This window comes from Gobius niger (genome assembly GCF_951799975.1).
Source record: "Gobius niger genome assembly, chromosome: 9".
Classification (NCBI taxonomy): Eukaryota; Metazoa; Chordata; class Actinopteri; order Gobiiformes; family Gobiidae; genus Gobius; species Gobius niger.
In genome coordinates this window covers 31,129,697-31,150,207 of record NC_136860.1, presented here as the reverse complement: position 1 = coordinate 31,150,207, position 20,511 = coordinate 31,129,697, and the positions used below count along the sequence as shown (strand labels likewise).

Here is a 20,511-nt window from a genome sequence, read left to right as displayed (position 1 = left end):
ATCAAACTGATGTGGTTCATTTCTCCGCAGTTTCGTCATTTAAGGATAAAAATATAAAACATCACAGCTGTGTTTAGCTCGCGGGTTTTTCCAACTAGATTTGACGGACACTCGCTCTGTCCAATGAAAACACGTGAATCAGCTCGAGGGCGTTTGGGCAGGTGAGCCTGCGCTCTGATTGGCTGAAGGGTCAGCTACGTCATATCCAGTAATATTTGTTAATAATTATCATCATTATATTATAAACAATCTGAAATAAACTGTTGTAAAGCATTTCCTCTGATGTCTGTGATTTATATGGACTAAAGCAGGATTTAACCCTATAGCAAAAGGTGCAGGAGGGAAGAAAAAAGAAAGGGGTTTATGTATTTGATTTGATTTGATTTAATTATTTGTACATTTCTTATTATCTACTACTTATGCATTTATATATTTACCGCAGCAATAACTATTCTTTCTGGGATCCATTTATTTATATTTTTAATTGTTATTTGAGTTTTTTACTTTTACTCAAGTAATATTATTTTGAAGTAGTATCTGTACTCGAGTGTAGTTCTCTTTTTACTGAGTAAATCTACAAGCGGCAAACTGAAGAAAACAAATGAAAATGAATCAAAGCACAATGAATCTAAACCTGTATTAATTTTCTTGTGTCTTATCAAAATAATTGTGATTTATTTTTTTCTGGGGTATTTTTTACACATATCAGAATTTTCAACATTGTTTTATGTTTTTTCTCTGCTTAATCAACACTAAACCTTAATTAGACAAACATTTACTCAGGGGTTATGATAAAATTAAGAAACAAAAACATAATTCTTAGTTTTCATCATGTCACGTTTCATCTGGACCGTGAGGGTTCGCACATACATGTGGTGCATGTGTGCGTTGGTTGATCATATGTGATGTCGGTGGAGCTCACAGGAGAAGCCACAGGAGGAGCCACAGCCACATGTGGATCACCAGTGTTAAGTCATGTAACATAAAAGTGAGCGTGTACATTTGACCATCTCAGTGTCGTACACTGGCTCATAAAGGAACCTAAAGAACTGGACACAATTGGACTGTCCAGAACTCCATGAAGCACATCTGTCCCTGCAGCTGTTCATTAGATGTTTACATCATAGGGAATGATGATGATGTTCCTCTGCACAAAACAGATCAGAAATAATGCAACCTCCTCATTACTGTTTGATAAAGTCATGTTTACATTTCTATATTTTATTAAAACACACTTGACAGTCGTCTGTATGATTTACATGACGGCGGCACATGTGGCTGAGTGGTTAGTGCTCTGGCCTCACAGCAAGAGGGTCCTGGGTTAAATTCCCTTTCAGTGTGGAGTTCATCTGCACCCCAACAGAAGATAAGATATGATAAGATAAGATAAACGTCTTTAGCCCCAGAGGGGGATTTGTCTTTTTTCTTGGCGACAGAGCCTCTCATCTGCGCACACACAATCAGACATGACGAAACATTCACACTGAACACAAAGTGCCACATCTGCAGTGTCTCTATTACATTTGCTTTAAACATAAAACATGTGCATTAGGCGAATCCTCCTGCAGGTGATTCTGACCATCAGCCTGGCTCCACATCTGGAGATGGTCCCCAGATGCTACACGCTCCTGCCCACTGCTCCTGACGGCTCGCCTCAGTCGAAGGAGGGGCCACATGCAGAGACACATTTTGTAATGACACATAAATGATCTTAACCTTTATCTGCCCTCATGTGTTTAGCCCATTATGTCATAGAAACACATATGGGTAGAATGATTATTATGACCAAGACATTTATTTTGAATAGAAAAATAATAAAATGTGTAACATTGTTCATATAAATCACAGACATCAGAGGAATTGCTTTACAACAGTTTATTTCAGATTGTTTATAATATAATGATGATAATTATTAACAAATATTACTGGATATGACGTAGCTGACCCTTCAGCCAATCAGAGCGCAGGCTCACCTGCCCAAACGCCCTCGAGCTGATTCACGTGTTTTCATTGGACAGAGCGAGTGTCCGTCAAATCTAGTTGGAAAAACCCGCGAGCTAAACACAGCTGTAATGTTTTATATTTTTATCCTTAAATGACGAAACTGCGGAGAAATGAACGAGCTCAGTTTGATCAGGACATTTGGCAGCACGTTCTCCAGAGGAACTCTGACAGAGATGCAGGACTTTGTGGAGAACAGCAGCGGGGCCGAGGCCCGACTTTGTCGGGGTGACAGCGGTGTTTCCCCGCATCATGCGCACTGGAACCCGGGGCGGATTCGAGGATCGCCGCGGTCACCGGACAACCGGACGTACGGGAGACACGGAGTCTGAGACACGAGGACGTTTGAGGACAGCGATGGAAGCGGACAGGAGAGTTTATGGAGTTGGCAGTGACGCATATGGAGGAGAAGAAACGAAGGCGTCAATGGTGAGTTGTGCTTTGGTGTCGCTGTTGTTGTGAGTAAAATGGCGATAACCTATAGCTCACACATATAATATAATAAATGATGAGGATGGTGAATAGTCGCCGCTGCTGCGGTTGGGGAGGTGTCATGCGTAATAGCGCAGAGCGCGCTTGGAGAGCCTTTGGCACCGCTGGACGTTCAGTTCCTCCACAGGTGTGGCGGGGCTGAAGACCTGGGACGGCTTTACTTATTGCATGTGGGGCTCATTTTGCCAGTTTGTGATTTATTTCTTTGCGTTTGTGTTTTGGAATCGTCATCGCAAAACACTACGTAAAATAAAGTCGTTTCTGAATTGGGTTAAAAGTAATGTACATACCCTCAATGGGAGCTTGGGGGCGCTGTTTTAGTAAACGTCTTATATGGTCGTAATTAAGGGATAAGACAAACGACCACATGTGTCGTATGGATTTGGAGGACTTGTTGGAGAAGAATAGACCTTTTATCATTTAAGCAGCAGTATAGAAAGTCATCCAGTCTCATCTGATTTCACAGAATGGTTGAAGAACTATCTGCGGTTTCCTTTACAGCTGCAGGTAATGCACCTAGTCCTTGAAAAAAAGCTGTCAGTGTAGCAAGATACTCAATAGCCGTTTTAATGTCGTCTGTGGTAGGTAGCTTTTGCCAAATCCAACTTAATCCTTTCTTTACTGCCAGCCTCACCCACTCACAGACCTGAGCCCATGGGAGATCCGCATATAACAGACAACCCACTTTGTCTACACCCAGGATGGCAGCGATCTGGACTCCACGTGGAGCCTCTTTGAACCTTCTCCACAGAGATCTGTTCTGCAGCAGGTAGTTGGAGTAGTATGAACCGCCGTTTGCAGCCACCACCAGGTCGATGGTGTTGAGCAGAGCTTGGACTTGGTTTTGGTTGTTTCGGTAAATCTCCCCCTGGTTTCTCCAGTATCGATTATCGACCACATGGCAGCGGTTTCCACATTTCTGAAGGAGATCTCTCAAAGCATTATTCCTATAAGCCCAATCTTCGATCCTCATACCGGGGGGAAGTTGGTCTCCGTGAGTGAACACCACAGTTGTGTATTTTAAGGCTTCAGGTGAAAAGTATTGCAGGATAATGTTGATCAAATGCCGCTCTTGTGCAGTGGTCCACTGCAGGACCAGGAGGAAGGCGTGGGGTCCCGGGGCGCACTCTTCCAGGAGGTGCATGATTTGTGAACTAAAAGTGGAGCTGTTTGGGTCGGTGTCAAAAAGTCCTGGTGTGTCGATGAGTTTCAGGTTCCTCCCATGGACTTTTCTAGTGACAGACTCACAGAGTTTGGTCCCGGAGTTTGGGGAGTGGTTCACTTCAAACACACCATCCTCTCCAAGGATAGTGTTGGCCAGGCTGCTTTTTCCTTTCCCAGTTTTCCCCAGGAGGACTATACTTTTCTCGCCTGTGGGAAGAAAACAAAAACATTCAGATGATGATGAGAGCACAAGATCATTTAGAAAGATTAAACTTAAATGCACTTTGCAGGAAGTGAACTGCAGTTTGTGGTTTTATAGACTTCATGTTGTACTTTCATCTGCCACATCGAATGCTCCTTCACATCTGTAAATACAATCACGCTGTTGTTCTACGTCAAATTGTTGTTGTTTTAATCCTATTTTTGTTTATTTTAATCTGTATAGTGGAAGAAAGCCTTGTACTTTTTGAGTTTTTCAGTTACATGTTTTATGTTTCATGTTGCACGAATGTACAGAGAAAGAAATGCTAGTAGGTGAACGTGTTCTCAAACAACGGCAATAAAGACTATTCTGATTCTGAAAACTTAAAGTATTAAGAGTTTAAACTATAATACTTTAAGCTGTAAGTTGTCCCACTTTGAGTAATTAAAAGTAAATAATTCCTTTTTTTCAGATGACCGTTCACCCCTTTTTATTTAGATCTATTAACAATATCAGGCCACTTTACAATATATTTAAAAACTGTCATTGCAAAGATATTTTGTGCATTTCCGGTGCATATAACTTCGCTTGAGCAATGAAAGTTTGTTTGTGGTTTTGTCCTACAACATGAAAACATGAACCGACTATATTATAGCTAAATATTTCACACACTTGCAGCTCTTTTAAAGGTTGAAACAACTAAAAGATAAAAGCATTTTTCTGTTCTTACCTGCCATTTTGTTGTTGCAGTAAGACTTTGAGAGCGACATAGTGTGTCCCTGTGTATGTCGAATGTTTCTTTTTCGGTTTCAGCTGCTTCCTGTCAACATTTAGAAACATGAAAGGATTAGTTCTTCAATGCAACGACGATTACATATGCCTGCGGATCAATGCAACTGTACCATAACTGTATCTTCATTTATAATAAAGCCTTCTGGGAAATAGTCTTGCCAAAATGTGACATTTGTTTTCCTTATTTTCAAGGCCAAGTGCTATACATTAGGACAACTGTAATAATTATTCAATAGCCTTACTTCATAAACGTTTTCCTATGTTTATTCATTTAACATGTAGTTAAAACATATTCAAACAGAAAGGAAGTATTAAACTATTTTGCATTTGTTCACAACTAAAAGGGTTAGAGAATTTTAAAGTAAATTAGAATTTTTACAGACTCATTCCCAAGGGCGGACTGGGACTGAAAAACAGCCCTGGACTCTGACCAGCCTGGCCCAAATTAGCGTAAAATTGTGAACTTCCACAAATATATATTTTAACCTCTTACCCCCCGCCTTAACATTAACGAGTGCATTTTCCCCAGTTCGGCTTTTTATTATTATTTTTTTGACTGGTATCATCAGCAAAAGAGCGGGAAAGGTGGTCGTAGAAACAGAAGCAAAATCATTAATATAAATAGTAAATAATAATGGTCCCAAAATTGAACCTTGTGGTACACCATGCTCCACGGAATTCCTTTTAGATTCATGTTTTTTTATACTGGGCTTTACCCAAATCTAAAAGCTTCTCGACTGGAGAGCGACAATGTGACGCCTCATTTGAAAGCTAAGACCTACAAAAGTGATGGAAACTTTTCGTCGTGTCGCCACATTTTTGTCATATTTTTGTTGTTTTTTTAATTATTTTTTCTATCATTTTTTTGTCATGTTTTTTTGTCCGTGTTTTTCTCGTGTTTTCATCCTCTTTTTCTCGCTATTTTGATGCTTTTCTTTTTAGCTTTTAGATTTGGGTAAAGCTCGGTTGAGGCGGGACTGGTGGCCCTCGAGCCAGTGGCCCTTCTGTGCTCTTCCAGAATGGACATATGGCCAGTCCGCCCCTGCTCATTCCTAACTCTTCTAACAACTTTGATGCATGTTTCGCAACTGTAAGTGAGTGTACTGCACTGCAAAATGAACAAATGAAGCCTAGGCGTTAATTCAACCTGGTAGACTAATTTCAGCATCACTGACCTACAGCCAAGGCCACACCCACTTTTACATAATACACAAGTTGGCCAAAAGTGATTTCACTCCACTACTTGAAAATAAAATCATGTACAAGGCCTTAAACAAGATTTGAGTTCAACAGGAGCAGGATTACATTTGCAGAACGCATGATACAACATTTCAATTCACACAGATATATAAATGTGTGCAAGGAAGACCTGGGAGGTTTGTTTGTTGTGATTTCACCTTTTCCACTACCAGGGACCAGGGGGAGAAGTAATGGTCAGATCAGTGTTTAGCTCATTTCCTCCTGTGCACACTTCGGCTGGCCAGGACGAGCACTTGGCAGTTTGGAGGAAAAACTAATCTTTGAGGCATGAAAGTAACTTTTTGACTTAATTTTAGGTTTCTTTCTGATTAGTGAGGTTGCAAATAAAATCACAGGACTTTCAGTATGAAATTGCATTCTCTCAGGCAATGTGTGATGTCATTTTTATTTTTGTTATGTTAAAACGCAAAGGAAAAAAAAACATGCCAAAAAACGTGGCAAGAAAGTGACAAAAAAGGGCAACAAAAAATTTACGGTCAGTTTTGTCGGTCTTAGCTTTCAAATGAGGCGTCACACTGGCTGTGCTCCAGTCGAGAAACTTTTAGATTTGGGTAAAGCTGAACTGAAGGAAATGTGCTTGGTTCCGGTGTGGGTTTAATGATGGTTTTATTGATCAGATCTGAGGTCGCCCTGCCTGTTATGAAACTCCATGATCCATTTATGCTGGTTCGGTTTTCAACCTCTTAACTCCCACCTGAACCAAGCACGTTTTCCCCAGTTCGACTTTACCCGAATCTAAAAGCTTCATGAAAAAAATGGTCAAAATAGCGAAAGAAATGAGACGAAAACGAGGATGAACAACAGAATAACAGAAAAGTGACAAAATGTGACGACAACTCTGCAACAGCGGGAGGAAAAAGATCAATTTAGATGAGTTTTGTAGGTCTTAGCTTTGAGGTGTTACACTGGCCTACAGGATTTGGGTAAAGCTGAACTGGAGAAAATGCTCTCGGTTCAGTCGGGAGTTAAGAGGTTTAAAGGTTAAAGTAGTTCAAACTCTCGAGCCTTGAGGCCATGTCCATGTCCTCTTCTGAAGCGCACACACGAGTCAGCGGCGCACGGCATAAATGAATATCTCAGAAAACGAAAACAGATATTTTTCTTATATATACATTCAAGTTTAAAGGGGGGGCAGCTTCACTCAGCTGCACCTTGAACAAGCAGCAGTAGTTCCTTCACTCTGGGTCAAAATAGTCCAGTATGTTCGATTTAGCTTTTGTTTTGCTTTTACACACAAAACATCTGACCTTATACTTATGTAGCCTGTCACCTAAAAACATTCACAGGAGTCACTAATGTAATTGGTCTATATATATATATATACATACATTATAATAAACAACTAAAATAAGGACATAAACCCTTATTCATTTGACAGTGCATGTCCCATTTCATGCATGTTTTTTATTATATAAATGTCAGGCAGTTGAATTGAAACAGTCCATAAAATGAACATTTCAAAATATTACATGCATATGAACAAGTCTGCATTAATTTCAAGATAAATGTGCAAAAAATGGTAAAATACTTTTATATGTTTCAACTTTTATATTCAAAAAGAGGTCATACAAAATAGACCATTCAATAACCTCTTACCACCCGCCAAAACCAAATGCATTCTCTCCTCTTTTTTGCTGGATTTTTGTCACTGTTTTCTGCTAGATTTTTGTCATTTTTTGCTGGATTTTTGTCATTTTTCTGCTGGATTTTTGTCATTTTTTTGCTGCCCTTTTTTCACCTTTTTGTTGAGTTTTTGTCATTTTTGTTGCTTTTTTTGGTCACTTTTTAGCGCTTTTTCGTTGTGTTTTCATCTTCATTTTCTTTTTTATCGCTGTTTTGAAGAAGCTTTTAGATTTGGAGAATTTGGAGAACAGGAGAAAACATGTTCAGGTGGGAGTTAAGAGGTTAAAACTTCACAACATCAACAGTAAAACTCAAACAGCAAACAAGTTCATTTAGGCTCCATTCACAACATTTCCTCACAGCTGATTGGCACTCATTTTTAACATGACACTTGTTCTGTGAGTGCATGTCCATGATTTAAACAAAACAACACAGAATGCATCGATTTATGGTTGTTTTTTGATCAATACGAAATAAAGGTTTGTTGCTTGATTAAAGATTTTAACACTGCAAGAAATGAACACATAATAAAGACTTTCCTTAATGTCATGAGGAATTACTGGATAACTTCATCCAACTCTGCTACAATGCATAAAATGTTAAACTTTATTTTATTAAGGTATATAATCTCTTGGTGTCTTGGCTTTATCATTATAGAGCGCAGATTTTCACATGTGGCTTTGACCATTGCATAGACCTTTTATCATTTCAGTCTCATCTGCAATATTTACAGAATATTACAAGAACCACCTGTGGATTCCCTTACAGCTCCAGATAACGTATTTACTTCTCGAAACAATAACTGCAGCTGAGTAAGATACTCAACAGCATCCATAACGTCGTCTGTGGTTTGTAGGTTTTGCCAAATCCGACCTGTTCCATTCTTTACCCTCAGCCTCACCCACTCACAGACCTGTGGCCACGGGACACATACATTTAGTAACAGACATCCCACTGCGGCTACACCCAGGATGGCAGCGACCTGGACTCCAAGTGGAGCCTCTCTGAACCTGCTCCACAGAGATCTGTTCTGCAGCAGGTCAGTGGTGAAGCATGAACCGCCGTTTGCAGCCACTGCCCGGTCGATGGTGTTGAGCAGATCTTGGACTTGGTTTTGGTTGTTCCGGTAAATCTCCCGCTGTTTTCTCCAGAAACCACCCCTCTGGTTTCTCCAGTATCGATTATCGACCACATGGCAGCGGTTTCCACATTTCTGGAGGAGATCTCTCAAAGCATTGTTCCGTGGAGCCCAATCTTCGATCTTCACACCGGGGGGAAGGTTCTCTCCATGAGTGAACACCACAGTTGTGTATTTTAAGGCTTCAGGTGAAAAGTATTGCAGGATTAAATCAACCACAGCCTTTTCTTGTGCCGTGTACTTCTCCACCTTCAGGACCAGGAGGAAGGCGTGGGGTCCCGGGGCGCACTCTTCCAGGAGGTGCATGATTTGTGAACTAAAAGCAGAGCTGTTTGGGTCGGTGTCAAAAAATCCTGGGGTGTCGATGAGTTTCAGGTTCCTCCCATGGACTGTTCGAGTTTCAGACTTACAGACACCGGTCCCGGAGTTTGGGGAGTCGTCCACTGCAAAGATGTCACTGTCTCTGAAGATAGTGTTGGCCAAGCTGCTTTTTCCTGATCCAGTTTTCCCCAGGAGGACAACACGCCTTGTGTCTGCAAAAAAATGTATATATATATGTATATGTATATGTAATGTATATGTAATATAGATTAATAAACATAATAATCTAACACATTTAATCTATGGAGGCAAAGATCAGAACACCCTGGACTTGTAACTTTGCAGTTCATTTTACAGCTAAGTATTATAAGATCTGTATACCAATTACCAAATATCGGCCAGTGTTTTTGAATCAAGATTGATATAAAAATAGTACGTATTTTAATCACAATTTCACTGGTCACAGTCTGCAGCAAACAACATGTGACTGTGGTTGAGAAGTTCCATAATTTACCCTTCATGTGATTGTTATTAGCCTGTATGTGCACAAAGTCTGATACAACTTGGCAAAAGCGTTCACCCCGAAAACCAGGAATTTAACCAGACCAGATCTAAAGACATCACTGGCTTTTTACTGGTGACGAGAGTTTCCAAAGGTTTAAAAGTGGATCTGAAAAGTGCAGAGCCAACGCTACAGTAAACAAACCAGGCTCACTTTATTACTTTCAATTCAACATTTCTCAGCAATAATAAGCAATATTTTGAACCACTAGTTCAGTTACAAACTTCGAGCAGTTTAAAGCTTAGCCTGGCTTTCAGAGCTAGACTTTCATGTTGTTGTTGTTGTTTCCCCCTCATTGATTTATGAATATGATCCAAGTTTTGCGCACAGTTTAAGATGTAACCAAACCACGCCCTGTTAGCGCGCGCTCCCTCTCTCTCTCTCTCTCCTCTCTCTCTCTCTCCTCTCTCTCTCTCTCCTTCCCTCTCTCTCTCTCTCTCTCTCTCTCTCTCTCTTTTCGCAGCTCGAGGCTACGACATGTGCGCAGATCAGTAACAACAACAACAACAACAACAACAACATGACGGACAAAGTTGACGCTTTACATTTTCCGTGCATTTGTCGATTTGTGGCTTTGTCCAACGCGGGTTTTCTCTGACAGCAGAATCGCTCCACGACTTTTACTTACTTGCCATCGTGTCGACGTGAAAAGGGAGTTGTTGAAAACAAGAACTCCGCAGGCGCAGAAGTTTCACATCGATTTTACGCGCGCCGGATGGCAGCGCAGTTCCGTAAACAAGCAGCAGTGGTTCCTTCACTGTGTGTCAAAACAGTACAGTCATTTTTATTTTTATTTTTTCCACAATTTAATCTGTTGTCTCATTTCTGTTTCTTTTAAGTAGACTGCTTTTACACACAAAATATCTGGCCTTATATTTAAAGGCACACTGCGTAACATTTTGGACTATACAGTTGCCATCAACACATCCATGGCCGTCTCTACACAGAAAATGCTATTTTGGCAGTGGATAAGCAGAGATTGGATCTGGATGAGGACCAAACCTTTTCAATTCTCTGATTCTGCTGCCTTTAGTCACATCATCTCTTACAACCAACCAACCCATCCCCTATTCATAAACCTGCAAACATTGAAATTCTATGATTTAGTAGATTTGTATACAATAAAAATGATGTTCAAAGTAAAAAATAAAATAAACTTGTGTCACAAACACTACAATATATGTTCACCGTCAGACAGAGCCGGTATGAGCTCAGAGGAGTGGAGATGTTTGTAAAGAAAACATTTCAAACAAACACCATGAGATTTTGTGTTTCTATTAAAGGGGTCGATCTCTGGAATAACTGTACAGAGGATCTCAAATTATGTCCCTCTATCTTCCACCTAAAGAGAATGTATAAAAGTATTATACTTGAAAAATACCTTAATTCTGTTTACTAGTCTGTTTAAGACTGTCAACTTACTTTAAAATGTGTATATGTATATATGTATGTATGTGTGTACTTGTATATATATACATATATATATGTATATATATATAATAAAATCCTTTTGAATGTCTGATGTTATGTTGGAAAGTTAACAAAAACACGTGCTGTAAGTTTAAAAAGACAAGGGTAGGCAAAATAAGCATTAGCTTCAGCCTATACCTTTTCGGTCATTTTTGTATGTTATGTTATGAAGAAGTATACTTAACTGAATGTAAATCTTTTGTCATAATTTTGACCGAATAAACTGAACTGAACTGAACTGATCTCCACGGAGACGAGCTGGAGACGCACCCACTCCCAGTAAAGCTACAGTCATGTCTTAGGCGAGCTGAGCCGCTCATGTAACGAGGAAATGTTATTTATTGAATTTAATCAAAATGTATCCGATTATTAAAATCATAATCAGATTTAACCCCCTTTTTATTTGGAGTGTATTTTGCCTGGCAGAGGTGGTTTCCATGGCAACGCCCTTTGCTCCTCCCCCTTGACTGCTGTGTATTTCGACCATTGGTCAAGTTCAGATGTTGTAAATCGTTGTCAGTTAGCTTGTCAGGGGAGTAACTGCCATAGCTCCATACAGTTAATACTTTGTAAATAGTACTCTTGTATCTGGTGTGGTGTGTTTAGGGGCAGAAGAGTGAATCAGATCACCTGTAATCACCTGTCCTGGTTATGTGTGATTCCAGAGATTCATATAAAGCCACAAAACCTGTTCGAGTGGTCTCATCATTGCAGCCTGGGTCAAACTTCGAGGGGTTACACTCACAGCAAAGGAACATGTTTGTCTGTACATTACGGTATGGAAGACCCGTGAAGCTGCAGCAGGGAGAAGCCGTGGACGGAAGAGGCGGAGGCGGGGTGGAGGCGGGTCGCAGCACAACTGGGAAGCGAACGAACCATGATTGCTGGGGCTTAAAAGCGGGACCGAGGGCGATGATTGGCTGCTACGGAGGTGCGGCTCTTACACTGATGCTGAGGTGGAGGTGTGGCCCTTACGGAAGCGATCATTGACTGGAGGTATGTGATGCTGAAATTAGTCCACCAGGTTGAATTGACGCCTAGGCTTCATTAGTTGCCTGTTTTTAGAAGAAAAGGGACACACTTATGTATAATATTGGTAAATCCTTTATACCTATCTCTTTCTAGTGCTCTCTTTATTGTAATAATGAACCTAGGCTATTTATTTGTACTAATTTCATTTTCATTTTTAAGAAAAAATGTGTTATAGAAACCACCCCCCTGGTTTCTCCAGTATCGATTATCGACCACATGGCAGCGGTTTCCACATTTCTGAAGCAGATCTCTCAAAGCATTATTTTCACGAGCCCAATCTTCGATCCTCACACCGGGGGGAAGGTTGTCTCCGTGAGTGAACACCACAGTTGTGTATTTTAAGGCTTCAGGTGAAAAGTACTGCAGGATTAAATCAACCACAGCCTGTTCTAGTGCCGTGTACTTCCCCACCTTCAGGACCAGGAGGAAGGAGTGAGGTCCCGGTGTGCACCCCTTCAGGCAACGCATGATTTCTGAACTAAAAGAGGAGCTGTTTGGGTCGGTGTCAAGAAGTCCTGGGGTGTCGATGAGTCAGGACAAAAAATGACCAAAAAAATGACCATAAAAATGACCAAAAACTGATTTAAAAAAAAAAAAGACAAAAAAGTTACAAAATGAGTTGAATACCCCCCCCCAAAAATGGAAAAAAAATTGATGACGTGAGGAAAAAGATCCATTTAGATGAGTTTTGTAGGTCTTAGCTTTCAAATGAGGTGTTACACTGGCCTACAGGATTTGGGTAAAGCTGAACTGGAGAAAATGCTCTCGGTTCAGTCGGGAGTTAAGAGGTTAAAAGGTTAAAGTAGTACAAACTCTCGAGCCTTGAGGCCATGTCCATGTCCTCTTCTGAAGCGCACGCACGAGTCAGCGGCGCACGGCATAAATGAATATCTCAGAAAACGAAAACAAATATTTTTCTTATATATACATTCATGTTTAAAGGGGGGGCAGCTTCACTCAGCTGCACCTTGAACAAGCAGCAGTAGTTCCTTCACTCTGGGTCAAAATAGTTCAGTATGTTCGATTTACCTTTTGTTTTGCTTTTACACACAAAACATCTGACCTTACATTTATGTAGCCCCTTGCACAAAATAAAGATCGGATTCAATCATTTCATGCATATTTTTTATTATCTAAATGTCAGGCAGTTGAATTGAAACAGTCCATAAAAATGAACATATAGATTTCAAAAGTTTACATGCATATATGAACAAGTCTGCATTCATTTCAAGATGAGTGTTTTCAACTTTTATATTCAAAAAGAGGTCATACAAAATAGACCATTCAATTACTCTCTTAAAACTTAAAATTGTTTATATAAAACACAATACACACAGCAAATCATCTTTTTCTCTTTTCGTCAAAGTTAATGTCCTTCTTCACAACATCAACAGTGAATCTCAAAACCAAACAGCAAACAAGTTCATTTGATTGGTATAAGTCACTAAAAGGGACATTTACGAGTCCCTATTTTTAACATGACACTTGAATTATGGCTGTTTGCTGATCAACAAAAAAAATAAAGGTTTATTGCTTGATTATAGATTTTAACACTGCAAGAAATAAAGACCTAATTCTTTTATGTCAGGAGGATTTACTGGCTAATTTCATCCTACTCAGCTACAATGTATATAATGTTAAACTGTATTCTATGTAATCTCTCGGCGTCTTGGCTTTTTTTATTATAGAAGCCAGATTTTTACATGACCTTTTATCATTTAAGTACAAGAAGTTATCCAGCCTCATCTGATTTTACAGAATAAGACAAGAACTACCTTCCCTTACAGCTCCAGGAAATGTATTTACTCCTTGATACAATAAGTGCAGCTGAGCAAGATACTCAACAGCATTCATAACGTCGTCTGTGGTTTGTAGGTTTTGCCGAATCCAACCTGGTTCATTCCGTACCACCCGCTTCACCCATTCACAGACCTGTGCCCACGGGACAGGCGCATATAACAGATATCCCACTGCAGTTACACCCAGGATGGCAGCGACCTGGAATCCAAGTGGAGCCTCTTTGAACCTGCTCCACAGAGATCTGTTCTGCAGCAGGTCAGTGGTGAAGCATGAACCGCCGTTTGCAGCCACTGCCCGGTCGATGGTGTTGAGCAGTTCTTGGACTTGGTTTTGGTTGTTCCGGTAAATCTTCCGCTGTTTTCTCCAGTATCGATTATTGACCACATGGCAGCGCTTTCCACATTTCTGGAGGAGCTCACTCAAAGCATTGTTCCGTGGAGCCCAATCTTCGATCTTCACACCGGGGGGAAGGTCGTCTCCATGAGTGAACACCACAGTTGTGTATTTTAAAGCTTCAGGTGAAAAGTATTTCAGGATTAAATCAACCACAGCCTTTTCTTGTGCCGTGTACTTCTCCACCTTCAGGACCAGGAGGAAGGCGTGGAGTCCCGGGGTGCACTCTTCCAGGAGGTGCATGATTTGTGAACTAAAAGCGGATTTGTTTGGGTCGGTGTCAAAAAATCCTGGGGTGTCGATGAGTTTCAGGTTCCTCCCATGGACTGTTCGAGTTTCAGATTTACAGACACCGGTCCCGGAGTTTGGGGAGTCGTCCACTGCAAAGATGTCACTGTCTCTGAAGATAGTGTTGGCCAGGCTGCTTTTTCCTGATCCAGTTTTCCCCAGGAGGACAACACGCCTTGTGTCTGCAAAAAAATGTATATATATATGTAATGTATATGTAATATAGATTAATAAACATAATAATCTAACACATTTAATCTATGGAGGCAAAGATCAGAACACCCTGGACTTGTAACTTTGCAGTTCATTTTACAGCTAAGTATTATAAGATCGGTATACCAATTACCAAATATCGACCAGCGTTTTTGAATCAAGATTGATATAAAAATAGTACGTATATAAATCACAATTTCACTGGTCACAGTCTGCAGCAAACAACATGTGACTGTGGTTGAGAAGTTCCATAATTTACCCTTCATGTGATTGTTATTAGCCTGTATGTGCACAAAGTCTGAAACAACTTGGCAAAAGCGTTCACCTCGAAAACCAGGAATTTAACCAGACCAGATCTAAAGACATCACTGGCTTTTTACTGGTGACGAGAGTTTCCAAAGGTTTAAAAGTGTATCTGAAAAGTGCAGACCCAACGTTCCAGTAAACAAACCAGGCTCACTTTATTACTTTCAATTCAGCATTTCTCAGCAATAATAAGCAATATTTTGAACCACTAGTTCAGTTACAAACTTCGAGCAGTTTAAAGCTTAGCCTGGCTTTCAGAGCTAGACTTTCATGTTGTTGTTGTTGTTTCCCCCTCATTAATTTATGAATATGATCCAAGTTTTGCGCACAGTTTAAGATGTAGCCAAACCACGCCCTGTTAGCGCGCGCTCCCTCTCTCTCTCTCTCTCTCTCTCTCCCTCTCTCTCTCTCTCCTCTCTCTCCCTCCCTCTCTCTCTCTCTCTCTCTCTCTCTCTCTCTCTCTCTCTCTTTTCGCAGCTCGAGGCTACGACATGTGCGCAGATCAGTAACAACAACAACAACAACAACAACATGACGGACAAAGTTGACGCTTTACATTTTCCGCGCATTTGTCGGTTTGTGGCTTTGTCCAACGCGAGTTTTCTCTGACAGCAGAATCGCTCCACGACTTTTACTTACTTGCCATCATGTCGACGTGAAAAAGGGAGTTGTTGAAAACAAGAACTCCGCAGGCGCAGAAGTTTCACATCGATTTTACGCGCACCGGATGGCAGCGCAGTTCCGTAAACAAGCAGCAGTGGTTCCTTCACTGTGTGTCAAAACAGTACAGTCATTTTTATTTTTATTTTTTCCACAATTTAATCTGTTGTCTCATTTCTGTTTCTTTTGAGGAGACTGCTTTTACACACAAAATATCTGGCCTTATATTTAAAGGCACACTGCGTAACATTTTGGACTATACAGTTGCCATCAACACATCCATGGCCGTCTCTACACAGAAACTGCTATTTTGGCAGTGGATAAGCAGAGACTGGATCTGAATGAGGACCAAACCTTTTCAAATCTCTGATTCTGCTGCCTTTAGTCACATCATCTCTTACAACCAACCAACCCATCCCCTATTCATAAACCTGCAAACATTGAAATTCTATGATTTAGTTGATTTGTATACAATAAAAATGATGTTCAAAGTAAAAAATAAACTTGTGTCACAAACACTACAATATATGTTCACCGTCAGACAGAGCCGGTATGAGCTCAGAGGAGTGGACATGTTTGTAAAGAAAACATTTCAAACAAACACCATGAGATTTTGTGTTTCTATTAAAGGGGTCGATCTCTGGAATAACTGTACAGAGGATCTCAAATTATGTCCCTCTATCTTCCACCTAAAGAGAATGTATGAAAGTATTATACTTGAAAAATACCTTAATTCTGTTTACTAGTCTGTTTAAGACTGTCAACTTACTTTAAAATGTGTATATGTATATATGTCTGTATGTATGTGTGTATGTGTATATATATATACATATATATATGTATATATATATATAAAATCCTTTTGAATGTCTGATGTTATGTTGGAAAGTTAACAAAAACACGTGCTGTAAGTTTAAAAAGACAAGGGTAGGCAAAATAAGCATTAGCTTCAGCCTATACCTTTTCGGTCATTTTTGTATGTTATGTTATGAAGAAGTATACTTAACTGAATGTAAATCTTTTGTCATAATTTTGACCGAATAAACTGAACTGAACTGAACTGATCTCCACGGAGACGAGCTGGAGACGCACCCACTCCCAGTAAAGCTACAGTCATGTCTTAGGCGGGCTGAGCCGCTCATGTAACGAGGAAATGTTATTTATTGAATTTCATCAAAATGTATCCGATTATTAAAATCATAATCAGCTCTAACCCCCTTTTTATTTGGAGTGTATTTTGCCTGGCAGAGGTGGTTTCCATGGCTACGCCCTTTGCTCCTCCCCTTTGTCTGCTGTGTGATGCGACAGCGGTATGTAACTGGTTTGGCTCTGTGATTTTATGATCATTTTGGAAATTTTACTCAACTTTATATCAGTTTAATTTGTTTTATCTGTAACATAACCCTGCTAAATCTATGTTTTAAGTGATTATTTTAATTTTGGAGGATATACAGTGGGGGGAAAAAAAGTATTTGGCCAAAATCCAATAGAATGTCTGTGTGAAACTGACCAAATACTTTTTTTCCCCACTGTATATTGTCATTTGGTCAAGTTTAGATGTTGTAAATCGTTGTCAGTTAGCTTGTCAGGGGAGTAACTGCCATAGCTCCATACAGCTAATACTTTGTAAATAATTCTCTTGTATGTGGTGTGGTGTGTTTAGGGGCAGAAGAGTGAATCAGATCACCTGTAATCACCTGTCCTGGTTATGTGTGATTTCAGAGATTCATATAAAGCCACAAAACCTGTTCGAGTGGTCTCATCATTGCAGCCTGGGTCAAACTTCGAGGGGTTACACTCACAGCAAATGTTTGTTTGTACATTACGGTATGGAAGCCCCGTGAAGCTGCAGCAGGTAGAAGCCGTGGACGGAAGAGGCGGAGATGGGGTGGAGGCGGGTCGCAGCACAGCTGGGAAGCGAACGAACCATGATTGCTGGGGCTTAAAAGCGGGACCGAGGGCGATGATTGGCTGCTACGGAGGTGCGGCTCTTACACTGATGGGCTGAGGTGGAGGTGAACTTGAAATTGCTCAAATAAACTAAACTAAACTAAGGTGTGGCCTCTCGGAAGCGATCATTGACTGGAGGTATGTGATGCTGAAAATAGTCTCCCAGGTTGAATTGACGCCTAGGCTTCATTAGTTGCCTGTTTTTAGGAGAAAAGGGACACACTTATGTATAATGTTGGTAAATCCTTTATACCTATCTCTTTCTAGTGCTCTCTTTATTGTAATAATGAACCTAGGCTATTAATTTGTACTAATTTCATTTTCATTTTTAAGAAAAAATGTGTTATAGAAACCACCCCCCTGGTTTCTCCAGTATCGATTATCGACCACATGGCAGCGGTTTCCACATTTCTGAAGGAGATCTCTCAAAGCATTATTTTCACGAGCCCAATCTTCGATCCTCACACCGGGGGGAAGGTTGTCTCCGTGAGTGAACACCACAGTTGTGTATTTTAAGGCTTCAGGTGAAAAGTATTGCAGGATTAAATTAACCACAGCCTGCTCTTGTGCCGTGTACTTCTCCACCTTCAGGACCAGGAGGAAGGCATGAGGTCCTGGGGCGCTCAGTCGGGAGTTAAGAGGTTAAAAGGTTAAAGTAGTTCAAACTCTCGAGCCTTTAGGTGTCCATGTCCTCTTCTGAAGCGCACGCACGAGTCAGCGGCGCACGGCATAAATGAATATCTCAGAAAACGAAAACAAATACTTTTCTTATATACACATTCAAGTTTAAAGGGGGGGCAGCTTCACTCAGCTGCACCTTGAACAAGCAGCAGTAGTTCCTTCACTCTGGGTCAAAATAGTCCAGTATGTTCGATATACCTTTTTGTTTTGCTTTTACACACAAAACATCTGACCTTATATTTATGTAGCCCCTTGCACAAAATAAAGATCGGATTCAATCATTTCATGCATATTTTTTATTATCTAAATGTCAGGCAGTTGAATTGAAACAGTCCATAAAAATGAATATATAGATTTCAAAAGATTACATGCATATATGAACAAGTCTGCATTCATTTCAAGATGAATGTTTTCAACTTTTATATTCAAAAAGAGGTCATACAAAATAGACCATTGAATAACTCTCTTAAAAAGTTAATGTCCTTCTTCACAACATCAACAGTAAATCTCAAAACTAAACAGGAAACAAGTTCATTTGATTGGCACGAGTCACTAAAGGGACATATATGAGTCCTTATTTTTAACATGACACTTGAATTATGGCTGTTTGCTGATCAACAAAAAAAATAAAGGTTTATTGCTTGATTATAGATTTTAACACTGCAAGAAAAAAAGACATAATTCTTTTATGTCAGGAGGATTTACTGGCAAGTTTCATCCTACTCAGCTACAATGTATATAATGTTAAACTGTATTCTATGTAATCTCTCGGCGTCTTGGCTTTATTATTATAGAAGCCAGATTTTTACATGACCTTTTATCATTTAAGTATAAGAAGATATCCAGCCTCATCTGATTTTACAGAATAAGACAAGGACTACCTTCCCTTACAGCTCCAGGAAATGTATTTACTCCTTGATACAATAATTGCAGCTGAGTAAGATACTCAACAGCATTCATAACGTCGTCTGTGGTCTGAAGGTTTTGCCGAATCCAACCTGGTTCATTCCGTACCCCCAGCATCACCCACTCACAGACCTGTGCCCACGGGACATACGCATATAACAGACATCCCACTGCGGCCACACCCAGGATGGCAGCGACCTGGAATCCAAGTGGAGCCTCTCTGAACCTGCTCCACAGAGATCTGTTCTGCAGCAGGTCGTTGGTGAAGTATGAACCGCCGTTTGCAGCCACTGCCCGGTCGATGGTGTTGAGCAGATCTTGGACTTGGTTTTGGTTGTTTCGGTAAATCACCCCCTGGTTTCCCCAGTATCGATTATCGACCACATGGCAGCGGTTTCCACATTTCTGAAGGAGATCTCTCAAAGCATTATTCTCACGAGCCCAGTCTGAGATCCTCATACCGGGGGGAAGGTTGTCTCCGTGAGTGAACACCACAGTTGTGAATCTCAAGGCTTCAGGTGAAAAGTATTGCAGGATTAAATTAACCACAGCCTGTTCTTGTGCCGTGTAATTCCCCCACTGCAGGACCAGGAGGAAGGCGTGAGGTCCTGGGGCGCTCTCTTCCAGGCAACGCATTATTTGTGAACTAAAAGCGGAGCTGTTTGGGTCGGTGTCAAAAACTCCTGGGGTGTCGATGAGAGTCAGGTTCCTCCCATGGACTGTTCTAGTGACAGGCTGACAGAGCCTGGTCTGAGAGTTTGGGGTGTGGTTCACTGTAAACACACCATCCTCTCTGAAGATAGTGTTGGCCAGGCTGCTTTTTCCTGACCCACTTTTCCCCAGGACGACTACACGCCTTGTGCCTATGAAAAAAAATTAACATTATAGATTAATAAACATAATATATAATTCAACATCCACAGTTAGTTTATGGAAACGAATATTGGACTCTCCTGGAACTTCACATCAATTCAAGATTTTGAAATTACGGAAGGATGAAGAAAGCAGACGATTACAGTAAAAGGCAAGAGTGCAGATAAAATCCTTTCAGTTGTCACATATGCACGGGTAAAAAAAAACTGTTTTCAGCCTGGATTTGAACATAGTGTCACAGATTTGAGCTGCATGAAACTGAAACGCAGCCTCACCGTGTTCAGTCCTGACTCTGAGACCAAGAATTTAACTCGACCAGATCTAAAAACATCACTGGCTATTTCGGTGACATGAGATTCCAAAGGTTTAAAAGAGTGTCTGCAA

The 20,511-nt window shown here is 40.5% G+C and overlaps 1 protein-coding gene across 1 annotated transcript; it reads right to left on the bottom strand.

Annotated features, from left to right (window-relative positions):
• Positions 1 to 8,090: 8,090 nt before the first annotated feature.
• LOC306967604 (GTPase IMAP family member 7-like) lies at positions 8,091 to 10,190 on the bottom strand (the record flags this gene model as incomplete). Its single annotated transcript, XM_079562686.1, has 3 exons — positions 8,091 to 8,116; positions 8,483 to 9,205; positions 10,184 to 10,190. The coding sequence occupies 3 exons, from the start codon at positions 10,188 to 10,190 to the stop codon at positions 8,091 to 8,093; spliced, it is 756 nt and encodes a 251-aa protein (XP_079418812.1).
• Positions 10,191 to 20,511: the final 10,321 nt, after the last annotated feature.